We start from the raw sequence: 16,192 nt of genomic DNA, 5'->3' as shown, positions 1-16,192 counted from the left end.
TCCTAAAAGACTCCTTGCACAGGGATTCTTCTGGTCAACTGATATTGAAAGAGACCAGGACTGACCATCCTTCATACCCTCTTCTAAACAGCCATTCCTCCCCCTTTTCACACATAAGCACATGGGTCTATGTGAAACAATGCTCACTCTAGCATTACTTAAAATAGAGAGTGAAAAATAACCTAAAAGCCATTTGCTGAGACTCTGCTTAAATACATGGTAGCATCTCCAAGCAGTGGCGACTTATAAAGAAAGCAAAGGCTAACACGCCATATGGAATACACTGTCAAGTGTGAAGAACAAAGTCCAGAGCAGTATATATGGTGTGGCATCAGATGGACTGGAAAATTGTAAGTCTATATGCTTATATAAGGCATGGCAACGTCTAAATGAAAATATAAAACCAGTGGCTGCTCCCAGAGGAGGGACCAAGAATCTTAGATTGAGGGGACATTTTTATTGAATACTTTTTTGTATTGCTTGGTTGAAAAAAAAATACTTTAAAAATTAGTGTTTGGGGCTGTAGAGATGGCTCAGTGGTTAAGAGACTGACTGCTCTTCCAGAAGTCCTGAGTCAATTCCCAGCAACCACATGGTGGCTCACAACCATCTATAATGAGATCCAATGCCCTCTTCTGGTGTGTCTGAAGATAGCTACAGTGTACTCATATACACAAAATAAATAACTCTTTTTAAATAAATAAATAAATAAATAAATAAATAAATAAATAAATAAATAGTGCTTTTACAACCCTTTTAAAAATACTTATTTTATTTTATAATTATGTGTATATGTGTGTGTTTGTGTTGGGGTATTTGCAGGTACCTGCAGAGGCTTACTGATTTGACTAGACTAGTCACCTGTATTGCTAGCCAATGAAATCCAAGGATACATCTGTCTTGGCCTCTCCTGTCTCCCACTCCCATCTCGCATCTCCCATATCTCATCTCCCCTCTTCCTGTCCCACAAGTGGGACTATCATGTGCACTGACACATCCAGCTTTTTAAGCAGGGTGGCGGGAATACAAACTCAAGTCTTCATGCTTGTGTGGTAGGCACTTCACCAGCTGAGCCATCTCCCCAACGCCTATCTTAATCGCTCCTTAAAATGTTTAAGCCAGGCACAGTATTGCATGCTTGTAATCTTTACATAGGAACTGGGGCAAAGGGATCACAAGTTTGAAGCCAGCTTGTGATGCACAGTATGATTCTGTCTCAAAAATGAAAAAAAAAATACTTAAAATACCTCTGTCATATAAGATACCAGGATTCACCCAAAAGAGCTCCATCTTTATTACCAGACTGAATACAGGACAGACAGAATAGCTCTCCTCTCCTCAAATTTTGTCTGCAACCTTACCCTTATTGTAAGATGAAGTGTGTGTAACTTCAGTAACATTCATGTTACTGTAGTATACACTCACATCTTGTGCATCTCGCAGCCCTCTGCCCTTTAACGTTACGAATCTGCTCACCTGCATATGGCCTTGAGATCCACATGGCTGTGTGCTGTAGTAGGTACTTTCATGATCCTAGACATTCAGATTGTGTTTCATACTCCAGATCTTAATTACTAGCTGTTCATTAGTTAGTTGTATGGCTCACTGTCTTTGTGAGGCACTTCTACAAGGGCTCAACCATCAGACATACAATACAGTGGTGATATACACAGCACATGTCACAACACAGCCTTCCAAAAAGCCTGGGCCTTGGAGTTTCCTTGGCTCTCAAGAAGAAACTCCTTGGAGTTTCTTCTTCCTGAAGCAGCCCATGGCATACTTCAAAGACTAGGAAAAAAGCAATGATAGTGTTGGCAAGGTGGATTAATGGGTAAAAGTCTGGGCTGCACAGCCTGGAGACCTGAGCTTGATCCTCAAACTCATGAAAAGGTGGGAAGAGGGAACCAGCTCTGCAAACAGCTAGTAATTAAGATATTGAGCAGGAAGACTCTCTGAATGTCTAAGAGTACCCATGGACCTACCTACTCCCAGGCACAACCATGTGGATTTCAAGGCCATAGGCAGATATCTGAGCAAATACGCAGCATTAAGGGTCAAAGGGCTGCAAGACCTCCACAGGCATGCCATCCACCCCAATACACACTACTGTTTGATTTCTGACCCCAGGACAAGGAACTGGGGTGCATATTTTACACACCAAAGCAGACCTGGCTCCAGGTTCTCCCAGCATCCCTCAGTCTCTACCTGGCATACCCTACCCCCAACCCTGGACTTTCCAGCCCAGGGGCTGGGCTGCCCTTCCCCCAGAGGCTTTTCCCCATATAATTCAGGAAATTTTGATCTCTCTCTTCTTCTATTCTTCCCTATATAATCCAGACATTTTGGTCTCTCTCTTCTTCTATTCTCATCTCCTTTCTCTTCACCTGCTCCCTTTCTCTCTTTCTCTTCTCACCCCCAACTCATGACAACTCCCCTGGCCTCAATCTTTGGGCCATTGAACTCAAGTGCAGGTGCCTTTAACTTAGTATAATCTAATCTGGTTTGAATTGGCTCAATTCACTGGCGGTGAAGAAATAACCTATCCACTGCTGCTGCTGCTGCTGCTGCTGCTGCTGCTGCTGCTGCTGCTACTACTACTACTACTACTACTACTACTACTACTACTACTACTACTACTGTAGAAAAAAGTAAGCCAATGGTAGTATCTTCAGCATTCATTTGGACTATTATTTTTCAAGATTTATGTTATGTGTATGATCATTTTGCTTGCATGTATGCAGTACCACCTGTGGAGGTTCAAAGAGAGCATTGGATCACCTAGAGGCCCAGGAATTACAGGAATTAAGCCATCTCATATAGGTTTAGGGGGCTGAACTTGGGTCTTCTGGAAAAGCAGCAAGTACTCTTAACCACTGAGCCATCTCTCCATCATTTCTTTTATTTTTCTGGGGTTAGGGATTGAGACAGGGTTTCTCTGTGCAGCATTATCTGTCCTGGAACTCACTCTATAGACTATGCTGGCCTCCAACTCACAGAAGTCCACCTGCCTCTGCCTCCTGGATGCTGGAATTGAAGACATGTGCCAGCACCACCCAGCTTCTCCATCATCTCTTATTGTCTCTGCTTACCAATCACCTTGACTCCACTCCCAGTAACTGCCTCAAGACCACAGACTCTTTTTGAATATACTCATTACTTGGCACGTGCTTTAAGATGTGCTCTGTCTGTATTTCTACCTAGGAGGATGCCAGCCTGCTAGGCATGTACAGGGATGAAGGATTAGGTGAAGCATAAATGAGCCCATGGCTTGAATGCCCTTCATGAGGCGGAGTAGGCCTCGTCTTCTGGCTCTCTGCTATCTCTGTGTGAACAAGACTGACATCTGGCCAGAGAGTCTGCTCCACTTCCAGCAGAATTTAAACAGCCATGCTAGTGAATATTAATCAGTGACCCATACACACTGAGTATAGAGAAGCTTATCAGTTTGCTCCAGGCAAAGGACTGGCATTGCCTCTGAGTGAGAATAAGGTTTCATGTCACATTCCCATGATAAGCACAGGATGACACTCTTGAAGAACAAGACTGAGACTCTGAGCCAGGAATGGTGCTGTTTGCCTTTCATTCCAGCAGAGACAAGAGGATCTCTGTGAGTTTGAAGGCAGCGTGGTTTACACAGTGAGAATCAGGAAAGCCAGGGTGGGATAGTGAGACCCTCTCTTCAAAAAAAAAAAACACTTTTGGAGTGAGTCCTCTCTCAGTTCATACTTGTTGCTTTCCAGAGCTCATCCAGCCTTGGGCTTGCTAATCCTACACTGCTGAAGGAGCTAGTCTAAAGAGAGAGAGCATGGTATGCAGTAGTTGACTGCCTCATCTTCAGCAATCAACTATTTGAGCCCTTCCTTCAGGGTATATCATGGGAAACACTTCTCAGAACTCTGAACTTGGATACCTATGGTGTGAGCCCTTTCTCCAGATGTATCACAGGGACCACTGCTCGGGATTCTAGATTTGGAAGGCTATGGTTTCTGAGAGATGTCTACAAAGAAGACAAAATCGGCTGGGTGTGGTAGTACACGGCACTGATGCTGGCATTTGGAAGGCACAAGCAGGTGGATCACTCTAGGCTTGAGGCCAGTCTGGTCTGCATAGTGAGTTTCAGACCATCCAGAGCTATACAGTGAAAAACTGTCATGAAGAAGGTAAGGCTGAAGACAAAGATGTCAATGACAAGATAGATTTCTGTGATAGGACTTTGTAAGCCAACCATCATACTGTGGGCAACACTGGTGTTAACCACCTCTTATCAGGATGATGTACACACTGGGTGATTCTTGGATCCAGAGATCTGTTTGAACTGCACCATCTAATTTCACTTCTTTGCACTTTCCCTTGTGAACAACCGGTCAGAAACAACGATGTGGGGTGATCAGGGGTTCCTGCCTCTGTGGGAGAACTGCCAGCCAGCTCACAGCCAGACATCACAGCTTCAAAGAGGACCTGTGCTTCCTTTTCCTCTGAATCACCATCATCTCTCACTGTACTTGCTTTGGAAGGTGGGCAGGGTCTAGAATACAGGCATCCCATAATGGTCTTGGAGGTGGTGGGGTGGTGGTAGATAACATATTAGAGAACCAGAAGAAGGGGATCTTCCTCTACCTCACATTTATACAGCACCATACTATTTTAAATTATATAATTGATAATAAAAATAAAATAAAACATAAATCATAGATTACAATGGCTCAAAATCTGGCCAATACAACCTATCTACCCATTCCTATCTGATCTATAAGCTTGGGTGATATTTTTTAATGACCTTGATCATACAGTGGCTGTTAGAAATTTTTTCCAAGCTATACACAGTGTTACATGACTGTGATTCCAAACCCTAGGAAGTGTAGGCAGGAGGACCAAAGGTTTAAAGTCATTCTTGGCTACTCAGCAAATTCAGGCCATGCCAAGCTATGTCAGATCCTGTCTAAAAAGAAAGATAATAAAATATAAAATATAAACCACGAATAAACTACATCATCTCCAGCCTAGAAGCTGGTCCACAGACATATACAGACTCAGCATTCTTCAATGTTAATAAACTACATTCTCTTCAGCCTAGAAGCTGGTCCACAGACACATACAGACTCAGCATCCTTCAATGTTAATAAACTACATTCTCTTCAGCCTAAAAGCTGGTCCACAGACACATACAGACTCAGCATCCTTCAATGTTAATAAACTACATTCTCTCCAGCCTAGAAGCTGGTCTACGGACACATACGGACTTAAGCATCCTTCAGTGTGCTTCCTTCCAAAGTCAATGATGCTGCATGACACAGGATGAGGCCACTGCTAACAACTAGGAGTAGACATCAAAGTTCTCCAGCTCTCTGCGGCTCAGCCTGGCAGGGTTGTGAGCTTTGAGCCATGGGTTTCCAACCTGCAGGGAAAGGGGAGAATCTTCAAACCTCCACCTAAACTATTCTTAAAACAACCTCATAGGGTGTGGTTGTCTATCCCCATGTTACAGACTAATGAAAAAAAAATAACATCAGAGTGGTAAAACATGTCCCTCAAGGCCAGTGATGAGTGTGAAATGGAGGCGGGACTTGAATCCATCCTACTGCTCAGTTCTGATACTTTTTCCCATGATTCTTTGCAGCCCCCAGCTTGCCTTGGCGATAGAGTCTTCCTTGTAACTCTTAGCTTTATATCACTGTAGAGCTAAGATATCCTCCTGTATTCCCATAGGCAACCACACAACTTCTCCCTTGTGACTAAAGACAACGTTTATATTAGACCTTGGGTGTTTTGATTATAATATGAGGCTAATACTTAGGGTGTGCTTTGTGCCATAATTTCTCTGGATATAAACTGTAAGCATAGAGACAAGGCTATAACTCGGTGGTAGAGTACGTATGTAGCACACCCAAGGCTGTGAATTTTATACCTAGCACTAAGAACAGCAGAAGGGTATGGTTATATTATACCTACCTTTCAGCATAAAGTGATTTGTGCACAGGCACTGGCAATTTGTCTTATACCATAGGGAAAAACCCTAATAAATGTTAGATCCCTCTTTCTTCCTTCCATGTAGGATTGATGGGTATCAGGTAGCTACAGGATCCACTTTTGAATGATATTCTCTGCAGACGTCTGAGATCACCCACATTCTGAAATGGTTCCCAATAACTTCCTAGTCTTAGGAAATGATTTAGAGTCATTTATCCATTACCCCCACCCCCACCCCCCACAGATTCTCCTCTGTAGGCCCCACAGGTATCCTTTAACATTAACACACAACCAGGGAACCAGCTTACGGACAGCCCTAGTTTAGAACCCATACCTCACAGTCTTAAACGCATGATATGACTTTGAGTTAGACATTCAGACTTCTGGTGACTCAGTGTTTTCATGCAGGATCCCTGAAATCCCAGCGACTATGAGGTCGTATGGACGGCCTTCTTATAAGTTTATCCCCTTGGCTGGATCTCAAGAGTCCACAGACACTAAACCCAACGAGAAGGAGAGTTCTGAATCTTACCTCCTCGTACACGGTACAACTTAAGGAAGAGTTCTGGTTCCTCTTCTTGGATCCAGACTAGAAATTGAGGTTTGAGAGGGTTTGAGTTTAGGATAAGAGATGCCCTACTCCTCCTGACTCTCATGCAAGATCCTGAAGAGAAAACCCTCCACCCAGAGTCAACAGTGGTACTTAATGGTATCCAAAGAAGCACAATGCATTCTAGCCTATGATATGACCCACACAGCCCTCCAGTCCAAAAACACACATTCTTCCTGTTCACACATATAAACGCATGTCCTTCAGGCAGTCCTAATGTAAATACCACCTGAACCTGTGCATCATTGCAATACACCTTCTAATGCAAACAGCTCAGGCATATACATGTATGCTAACCTTAGCACATACATGAACACAGTGGTTTTATGAATCACTAGCTATGCTTTGAGTAATATGTGGCATGTTTTATTATTGTGCATATGTTGTTTGTATTGGCATTTGTGCTGTTGAGGTGTACGTGCAAGCCCCTACCTTGGAAACCTCTTCAATATCTCTCACCATAACCTCAGGTGCCCTAGTACCAGCTCTGGGGTCCTTCTGTACGCTGCTTTTCTGTTCCTATCCTTTACCTACCACAAAAAGGCTAAGAAAGTTCTACATTCCGCTGTTCTCTGGACTTCAGAACTGATATTTTTTCTCCAGGCAGAACTGGAAAGACATTTCTCCCTGTTAGTCCCTTAACATTCAGATAGAATCATTTAACAGAGGCTACCCAGCTACACAGAATGAGACACAATTCACTGGGGTATACACACATGCTCTGCAAGCACACACCTGCAAACACACTAGAGCACACACATGTAAAATGCCCAGAACCCTCCAGAAAAGTAGACTCCTCACCTTCCTGGAAGGCTGGACTACTGAATATACTGTACATTTTTCTTGTGATGTGGAATCAGAAGGCTAATGAGGAAAAAAAGTATTTCAGAAATATTGATCAAGTATAACTTTGCCTCAACTGTGCTTAAATGGGAGCTGTGAACTCTGCTCATCAAAGAGAAGAAGCCTGGGACAGCTGGGGAGCAGGGACTGGAATTGGTCCCACTGTTACTGTCAGTAACCATCACCGCTATTTGTTATATGCTTAGTCTATTTATACATTTTATTTCCTAACCTTTATGTTATTCCTTAAAAAAAAAAAAAAAGGAACGTCCTTCTGCCACAAACAAGGATACAGATTCAGGAGAAGGAGGGAAAGATAAAAAGGACGAATGAAGAGAAAGAGGAGGCAAAAGAAGACAATGATGACCCCAGTACACAGTAGAGGAGAATTCAAACCCAAAACTTTCCAGGGTTTCCTTAACAGTTCAATGGCTCCATCTGGGAAAGTCTTCCTTCTCTAGACCTGAGATACATGCTCATCATGGCAGCAACCAACCATCCCGTGTAAGATGCTCTAAAGGAGGAAGCTCACTCTCACCCAGCACCCAGATCAACAGTTCCTCCTTAGATGTATTCAGACTATTTTCTCAGGAGCCCAACGCGATCCACTGCTAAAGCCAGCGGACAGGCAGATGTTGGTCACTCTTAGGAGGGATTTCTTTGTGATACGACTTTGCTAACAAGCTGAGAGTTTGACTGTTCCTGAACTTGGTCCTTAAAGAGGTGAGGGGAGGGGAGGGGAGGGGAGGGGAGGGGAGGGGAAGGGAGGGGAGGGGAGGGGAGGGGAGAGGAGGGGAGGGGAGAGGAGAGGAAAATCAAATGAGAAGTGAAGAACAGAGATGGAGAAGAAGAGAAGGGAGGAGAGGAGAGAGGGGAGAGTAGATGGCAGGGAGAGCCAGTTTTTATCAGAAACTTTCCAGTGCCGTCCATCACTAAGCCTTTTCCCTTGGAAGGGAAACACCTGACACTGGTTAGCAATGAAGTCATGCGATCTGCCAATATTACAGAATGTCTTTCTAACCCATGCATGAACATCTGTACCATCAGGAGTTAGAGGCATGGCAGGAAGAGGAAGGATGGAAATTGAGAAACTGTTTGGCTCAACATTCTTACTATTCAGCTATGTGGCCTTGAACACATCAGTTAACCCTAGTCTTAGTTTCCTCATTTGTAGACATCAGAAGAGAGTCAAGTGAGATTTATTAAGAAAATGGCCATTACTATTAATTCCAAATAAGTTTTTTTTACAAGACTAATCCACATCTATTCTTTGCTTAATAGAGATAATGATTAATGTTACCATTAGGATAATTAGTACCAGGACTCCAGTTTTTTGAATCAGAGGAAAAACATAAGCTGAATTCTATAAAGGTTCATTCTCCTGTAGACAACCTGGTCTAGATTTCTGCTAGGTTTGAAAGAGTGATAATCACTGTCAAAACACTCCAAGTGTACTGATCATTTCAAACAATTTGCTGAAGCACTGTGACTGTGTTCTGGGCCCCAGGGAATACCAATGTTTCATTCTCCATTCAATGGTGTGTTTTAAGTGAGGCTTAAGAAGTCCTGTTGACCGGAATAGGATGGGTTAAAGAGGCTGGAGGTTACCTTGCACTGTATCATAGAGTACATGGTGCCTCTATCTCCAGGGAAAGTCTGCTGTGGCAACTGCTCCAGCACCTGCTCTTGCACAGAAAAGAGTAAAGGGACATAAAATAATTTCTGTCTAGGCTCAGGCCGAGCACTGACAGATATCACAAAAGAAGAGGTCTCCATGAGTAGAGGGGTGTGAAACTGGGAGAACTTCATTATCAAACAGCCCAGAATGAGAGTAGATGAGAAGTATGTTTGGCAGTGGACCTGCAGCAAGGAACATCCCAGGAACCAACAACCTGACAGGTTCCCTGTCTCTTCCTTCACTTTAGTAACAGAGAACTTCCTTGCCTTTGCTGACTTCTGGTTGAAAGTTGCCAGCATAAGCACTGACAGTGGGCAGAGCTCTCTTCAGACTTGTGGTCTGAACCTTTCCTCTTTAGGGCACTGAAATTCAGAGGGTTCAACTATTCTAAAGATGTGGCCATCATAAGGCTCATCTCTAGATCCAGGCTTCATGGTCGGCTTACCCTTGCCCTCAATCTAACTCCAGAGCAGAGTGAGAACCTGGGTTCTCTGACCCCAACAAAGTCAGAGAGCACGTGGCCCTTCCTTCTTCCCTCCCCTCATGTCTGCTCAGCAGAGAATTACAGATAGAAGTATTGCATCTTGCATGCCCCCACGTACATAGTGCCAAGTGAGGCTCTCATGGGGGTCAGGAAGGCCAGGAGAGTTCAGTAGCTGAACTCTCCAGAAGAAGCAGAAAAGCAGAGAAACACTGGCCCTTGTTGGCAGCTAGAAGTCAGCAGGAGATTGTTGCTTTGTTCTTCTGTCTAAACCAATGTGAATTGTCTCCAGAAATATCTTCTAATATTGCCCCATCCTCTCCCTCATTTTCCTACTCCTTTTCTTTTCTTTCTTTCTTTTTTTTTTTTTTGAAAAAGTTCTTAAATAATAGGGTAGAACCAGCTGTGGATAATGCACAAAGGAAAGCTGGCCCTGAACGGTTTCTATAAGGGAAGGCAGTGGTAGACACACTCTGCCCTTTGCTATGGATTTCTACTGAGTTCCTCCCCTTGGCAGATCTAGTACAGCACCATGTGACCCCTTCTGCCTATTTCCCATTTTCTCTGCTCTCTCTCTTTTCTCCTTTTCCTCTTTGGGTAGAGCCAGGAAACTGGTGGAGAAGAAAAGCTAGAAGGGAGCTGAACATCACCTCAGAAACACGCCTGTCCAATTCTCTTTGTCCCCTCCCATCTTCCTGGACAGCCGAGGGAGATCCAGAGGCCCTAGAGCATCCTTGTTGATCCCTGCTGGCTCGTGAGTCCTTGACATATTCATATATTGTCAAAGGTTCCTTAGGGCTGAACTCTGTGTGAGGAAGAAAATAAATACTAGAACTTCAGAAAACTTCAGAAGATTTCCTACCCAGGATTCCACTTTGCAACTCACACCTCTACCAAAAATGGTCACTATTTTTAAAATGGCTCTAGAAAACAGGCAGGTTAATGCTCTTGCCAAGATACATAAAGAGCACAAGAGCAATTACCCATGATATAAATCCTCCACCAAGCTAGGAAGTCACCGACCAAACCCAGCACCTTAGATAAATCAACATATTGGGGAACCATGCTGTAAATATAGTCGGCCCACCATAGATAGTGTGAACAGGGGGTTGTAGACTTTGGTTGCCCTTCCCAACCTGTATTCACACATATCCCAACACCTCTCCCAGGAAAAGAAGATGCTGTGTTTAGAGTATAGTCTATAGACACAGGGTCAACCCACTACACCTGAAACCTCAAGCAACAGCATCCGTTCATGAGCCTTCTACTTACGTAACTGCTTCCTCTTCTTAGTCCACACACAGAAACAAATGATGGCCCCGAGAAATAATGTAACTAGAATCACGATGATCACCCCAAAGGGCAGAAATCTGAAATCTGAGGGACACAGACGTTAGGAAGACTGAGCACCCACTGTCCCATATGTTAACTTCAGGAACTATCCCGAACCCACTGTCCTCTCTCAATGGCCTGTCTGCTCACATCCTAGGGACTCCTCACCCTTGTCACTCTTCCTCAGTTGGGTGACAAACTGGTCCAACTTATAAATTCCAGAAGACTGGTGCTGCTTACTCACCTTGCCTGAACAAAGGAGATGTTTCCTGCTTCTGAGAGCTAATTACACGATCTGGTACCTGTAAAACATCTTGTAGTGCAGCTGCTATATCTATCTACTGTTCTAACTCAGCAAATATTCACCACAGACCTACTACTATAAGCCTCCCACTTTTCCTTCCTGTTTCTTCCTTTTTTGAACTTCTACATTCACCATCTGTGTTAGACATGGATACTGATCTGTAATCCACCCAACAAGAAGAGAACAGTAAAGAATTTCACATTACAGGTGCCTGCTAATGAGATTTTCATAAACATTATCTCATTTGATCTTAACAGGAATCTTGTGAGATGCCTCTGACTATCAATCACTCCTGCTACCTAACAGAGTTGGAAACTCATAGAAACTAATTAACCTGCCTACAATCAGAGAATTACAGAAATGATGAAGCAAAGATGGCAGAGGCTCCCAATGTTCCTGTTACTATGCCTTCCCTGACTCCTGTTTGATTATTTGCTGCCCATAAAGAACTTAGTTTTGTTCCCCACCACTTGAAGAAAAGTTCATGAATAATAGGGTTGAACCAGTTCTGGCTAACACACAACGGGGAACTGGTTCTGGTCAGAGATCCTTCACAGTTTATATAGTTTCTAACCATAACACTGTATTTTTACACAAGCTTTAACCTGCAAAACTCTTTTAGGTCCCAGAAACTTGGAACAATTAAACGTGATTTACAGAAACAGAAACTGAAAGTTTGGCTCTTTGGGGACATTTCCGATGAAAAGATATTTTTAGGTATCTTGAGATAGGCCAGACATGATTTTCCGGGGCAGATGTTAACCATGGTCACCTTGCCTGGCAGAAGTGTGCTTCTCCTGATAAAAGGCAGAGAGAGGGCTTAAAAAGCAACTATCAGCCAGGGTCATCTTCTCTAAACCTCCCCTGCTCCATTTGGTATGGGAAAGAATCCTAAGGGGTAGCTGGAAGAGGCAGAGTCTTCTCCTTTGAACTTCCCAGTGACAGTGGCCCTTCCACTGCATTCTCTTTTGTGTAACTTCAAGTTTTTAAGCAAATATATTGGCAGGGAGATACTTTATAATGTTAGCTTATTACTTCAGTTTTCTCCTTCAGTATCTATACTTTGAGTTAATCCTATTCGGAACTGTAATTCCACAGAGGGGTCCTAGCATTCCTGCAGGATTCCTGCAGAAGGGACTCCTGGTTTTCTTAGCAGCAATCTTCTGGGGGCAAAGAATTCTTCCTGGGTGTTTTGATCTGGCTGCTTGCTAAGAAGTTGGAAACTACACTCACTTGGGGGCCTGTCACTGAAGAAAGGAGGCTCAGAGGCACAGGCTACTGGGTGGATTAGTGGCTCAGGGCACTATCATGATGGGGCTGCACTTCCTAGCCAGCTCTGCCCACAGCCATGCAATTTTCCTTAGGACTAAAGTGACTGATGGGAGACCTGCATGCAGAGTCCAGGCCTGAAGGTGGCACCTGGAATACTTCAGGTCCAGTCCTGTGGGAACCTAAGTGTGTTCCAGGGAAAGCTTCTGAGAACCGACTCCTTGTGCTTTCTCAGTGTTTCTCTCCTCTGAGAAAAAGGAGACGTACCTGACCACAAGATAAGAAAATGCACTTTATGAAGCCAAACTTAGCATGGTAGAAACCTGAGCCCAAAGTAAGAAGCTATGCGTATTTTCTGCTGCAAATTTAAGGATAGAGACTCTGAGGGTTGGGTTGGGTTGGGCTGAGTAGGTTGGGTTGGATTTGATGAAATGGGTTGAGTGTATAGGATTGGGTTGGGTGGGTTGAGTAGGTTAGGTTGGCTTAGGTTTGAAGGGTTGGGTTGGGTGGTCAGGATAATATTGAGTGGGCTGGGTAGGTTGAGTTAAGCTGGGTGGGGTAGGAAAAGTGGGTTGGATTGGGTTGAGTGGGTTGGGTGGGTTTAATTGGGTTGAGTGGCTTGAGTAGGTTGAGATGGGTTGGGATGGATTGGCTTGGGTTGGGTTGAGTTGGGTTGAGTTAGGTGAGTAGGATTGGGTGGACTGGCCTGGGTAGGTTGGCTTGGGTTGAATAGGTTGGGTTGGGTTTGGTGAGATACTTAGATGGGTAGAATTATGTTGAGTAGGTTTGGTAGTTGGGTAAGATGAGGTCGGTGAAGTAGGATAGGTGGATTGGGTTGGGTTGGGTTTATAGGTAAACTTGATCGGTTTACCTTTTAGTGCATGCTGATAGCACATTAAGCCTTTATCTAATAAGAAGTGATACAACTTTAACTCAGGATAAGCAATAAATGCAGGAGTCTGCTAACTACCTTGGCATTTTCCTGCTGTTCAACTCACAAGGTACAGTGTTATTACCCCCCCACACACCCCCACCCCCAGGAAACTCTCTAGCTTGAGGTAAGTTATCACTCAGGATATGACAAGAGAAACTGGGTCTCCAATCTCTCAAATTAGGACGACAATGTTCAGGGCATCACAGTGGTCACTATACAGCTAGCTTTTTCCTGTAAAGAAGGAAACTACTATTTCCAATAGAAGAAGAAGATATAAATTCTCCCAGGCTAAGACAGGCCAGTGCCCCACTGAGGAAAGGCCCAAGTCATTGGGCCAGAAAGCCATGTGACCTGGGTCTCATGTGAATCTGGTTGTGGGAACCCTGCTGTGGGCCAAAGTGCCCCCACTTACTCGAAGGGACACTTTGACAGCCATGGGTGAAGTTCAGGGTGTGGTTTGCCCAGCTGGCTCTGTTGCTAACGTTGCAGGTGTATGTGTGCAGGCTGCTGGCGTCAATCTGGTTCTCCCAGTGGGTACTATTCCTTTGATTGGAGATCAGAGTGCTCCCTCTGTACAAAGCGTAGCTCACATTGTCATCCTTGGTCACCAAGCAGGACAAAAACAGTTGACAAGTCCCATTAGTCCAGGGCTTCCACTGGGCCTTCAGGTTAGGGGTCTCAACATGATCTGGAAGCAGAGGTTCTGGTCAGAGAGTTCTGGAAATGCAAGTCCTACAGGAATCAGAGGGACAGAGTGGGCAGTGCTAAAAACTCACCAAGTATAAGAAGCTGGAAGTTCTTATTGCACACTTTTCCGCCTGTGTTGGTGATCTCCAGCAGGTAGTGACCACTGTCTTGCAGCTTAGCTGACTTGATACTAAGAGCAAAATCCCCATAATCAAAACCATAGATATCACTAAAAGATACATTTGACCAACTGGGACCATCATTATACCAATTCAGGATCTCAATTTTTCTGTGTGAGCCCTGTTCTGTCTTCTTCCATTGAACAGAAACATCTTTTGTCTGTATGTTGGAAGGCCTCAGCTGGACAGGCTTTCCTGAGACACCAACCACTTCTTCAGAAGAATCTGGGCAGTCTAGAAAAAAAGAAAAGAAAAGAAAACCTTGTCTGAAGATAACTGAAAGAGTATGAGACCTGAGCAGTGTGGGCAGCTGCCTGTCTCTTCCTTAAGCTTCAGGACCTGGAGCAAGTGTGAGGTGGAGCCCAGAGACCCATCTGTTCCTCCTTGTCCCCAGGCTTCACCCTCCAGTTGGAAGGAACTCACAGACCAACAATGACAGCTAAAATCTCTTTTGAAGATTCATTTTTTAAATGTGTGCGTGTGTGTGTGTGTGTGTGTGTCTGTGTGTGTCTGTGTGTGTCTGTGTGTGTCTGTGTGTGTCTGTGTATTAATTGTACAGGTGAGGGCAGTGCCCAGGAGACCAACAAAGTGCACTGGATTCCTTAGAGTTAGTGTTTACAGTTGTGAGCTGTCTTACATGAGTGCTAGGCACTGAACTCAGGTTGTCTAGAAGAGCAGTGTGCTCTCTGGAGGGCTACACCATTTCTCCAGCCCCAAACTAAAATCCCCTGATTCTACATGACAGACAAGTTTCAAATGTGTTGCCCGTACTTAACTTCATTTTTTATAATCTCATTTAAAATGAGATCATTCTCATTTTTATAAGTAGGGAATTGAGTTACAAAATAAGTAGTGGCCGGGCGGTGGTGGCGCACACCTTTAATCCCAGCACTTGGGAAGCAGAGGCAGGCTGATTTCTGAGTTCGAGGCCAGCCTGGTCTACAAAGTGAGTTCCTGGACAGCCAGGGCTACACAGAGAAACCCTGTATCGAAAAACAAAAACAAAACAAAACAAAACAAAACAAAACAAAAAAATAGTGGCTAGAGAGATGGTTCAGTGGTTAAGAGCACTGGCTGCTCTTCAGGAGAACCTGGGTTCAATTCCCAGCATCCACATGGCAGCTCACACCTGTCTCTAACTCCAGTCCCAGGGGATCTGACACTCTCACACAGGCATATATCCAGGCAAAACACCAATGAATATAAAATAAAAATAGATTATATATATTTAAAAAATAACACTTACTTAACTAACCCCAGGCACACAGCAAACTGATGAGCAACTGATCTGGCTTTAGAGAGAGATTTTGTTCAGGTTTTTCCTAATATAATTTACTGTGGAGTATATGTACATGCGTATACAAGTACATGCACTTGTGGTGTGGAGAGCAGAGATGTCAGACTCCAGCTTCGACACAGGATTGGAGTTCCCATCTAGAAGCAGGGATATCTGGAAGGCGCATAATAAATATACACAGACTACTTTTTTGGGTACAAGCTGACAGGTAAGTTTTCAAAGTTTCTCTCTTCTCTCTCACTCTCTGCTCTCTTTCTCTCTAGCTCATTGGCTCGCAGCTTGAGGCTGCACACACTCTGCATTCTCTTGTGCTTTCTGCTTTTCTCCTGTGTGTTTTTCTTTTCTTGAACTCTCACCCTCACACACACCTCTGTGGGTTCCCCTTTCACTCTCTCACACACACTTCACACATATTTCACACACACACACACCACATGCACTCTCCTTTCACTCACACACACACTCTCCATACACACCTCACATTCTCTCTTCACTCACTCTTCACCTGCTCTTCTCATGCTCTCTCTCTCTCTGTCTCTTTCTGTCTCTGTCTCTGTCTCTGTCTCTGTCTCTCTCTCTCTCTCTCTCTCATTCTTCATTCACTCTCCACA

General features: G+C 44.1%; 1 protein-coding gene across 2 annotated transcripts in view; it reads right to left on the bottom strand.

Moving 5' to 3' along the window:
- Positions 1-2,882: 2,882 nt before the first annotated feature.
- The window catches only part of Cd244a (CD244 molecule A), a 26,599-nt gene continuing 13,289 nt past the window's right edge, over positions 2,883-16,192 (bottom strand). The window contains exons 2-9 of one of the 2 annotated variants that reach the window (NM_018729.2): positions 14,195-14,518; positions 13,831-14,106; positions 10,852-10,956; positions 10,230-10,384; positions 9,029-9,100; positions 7,379-7,441; positions 6,500-6,556; positions 2,883-5,395 (exon numbers count right to left, since the gene is read on the bottom strand). In NM_018729.2, coding sequence (NP_061199.2) covers positions 5,315-5,395; positions 6,500-6,556; positions 7,379-7,441; positions 9,029-9,100; positions 10,230-10,384; positions 10,852-10,956; positions 13,831-14,106; positions 14,195-14,518 — 1,133 coding nt within the window. In that variant the 3' untranslated portion in view covers positions 2,883-5,314. The remainder of the gene's footprint in view (positions 5,396-6,499; positions 6,557-7,378; positions 7,442-9,028; positions 9,101-10,229; positions 10,385-10,851; positions 10,957-13,830; positions 14,107-14,194; positions 14,519-16,192) is intronic. The other variant, XM_006496695.4, reaches the window with a different exon arrangement.

Source organism: Mus musculus, chromosome 1 (assembly GCF_000001635.26).
Source record: "Mus musculus strain C57BL/6J chromosome 1, GRCm38.p6 C57BL/6J".
NCBI classification, from domain to species: Eukaryota; Metazoa; Chordata; class Mammalia; order Rodentia; family Muridae; genus Mus; species Mus musculus.
The sequence above is the reverse complement of the archived record's forward strand: the minus strand, read 5'-3'. Positions and strand labels throughout refer to the sequence as shown.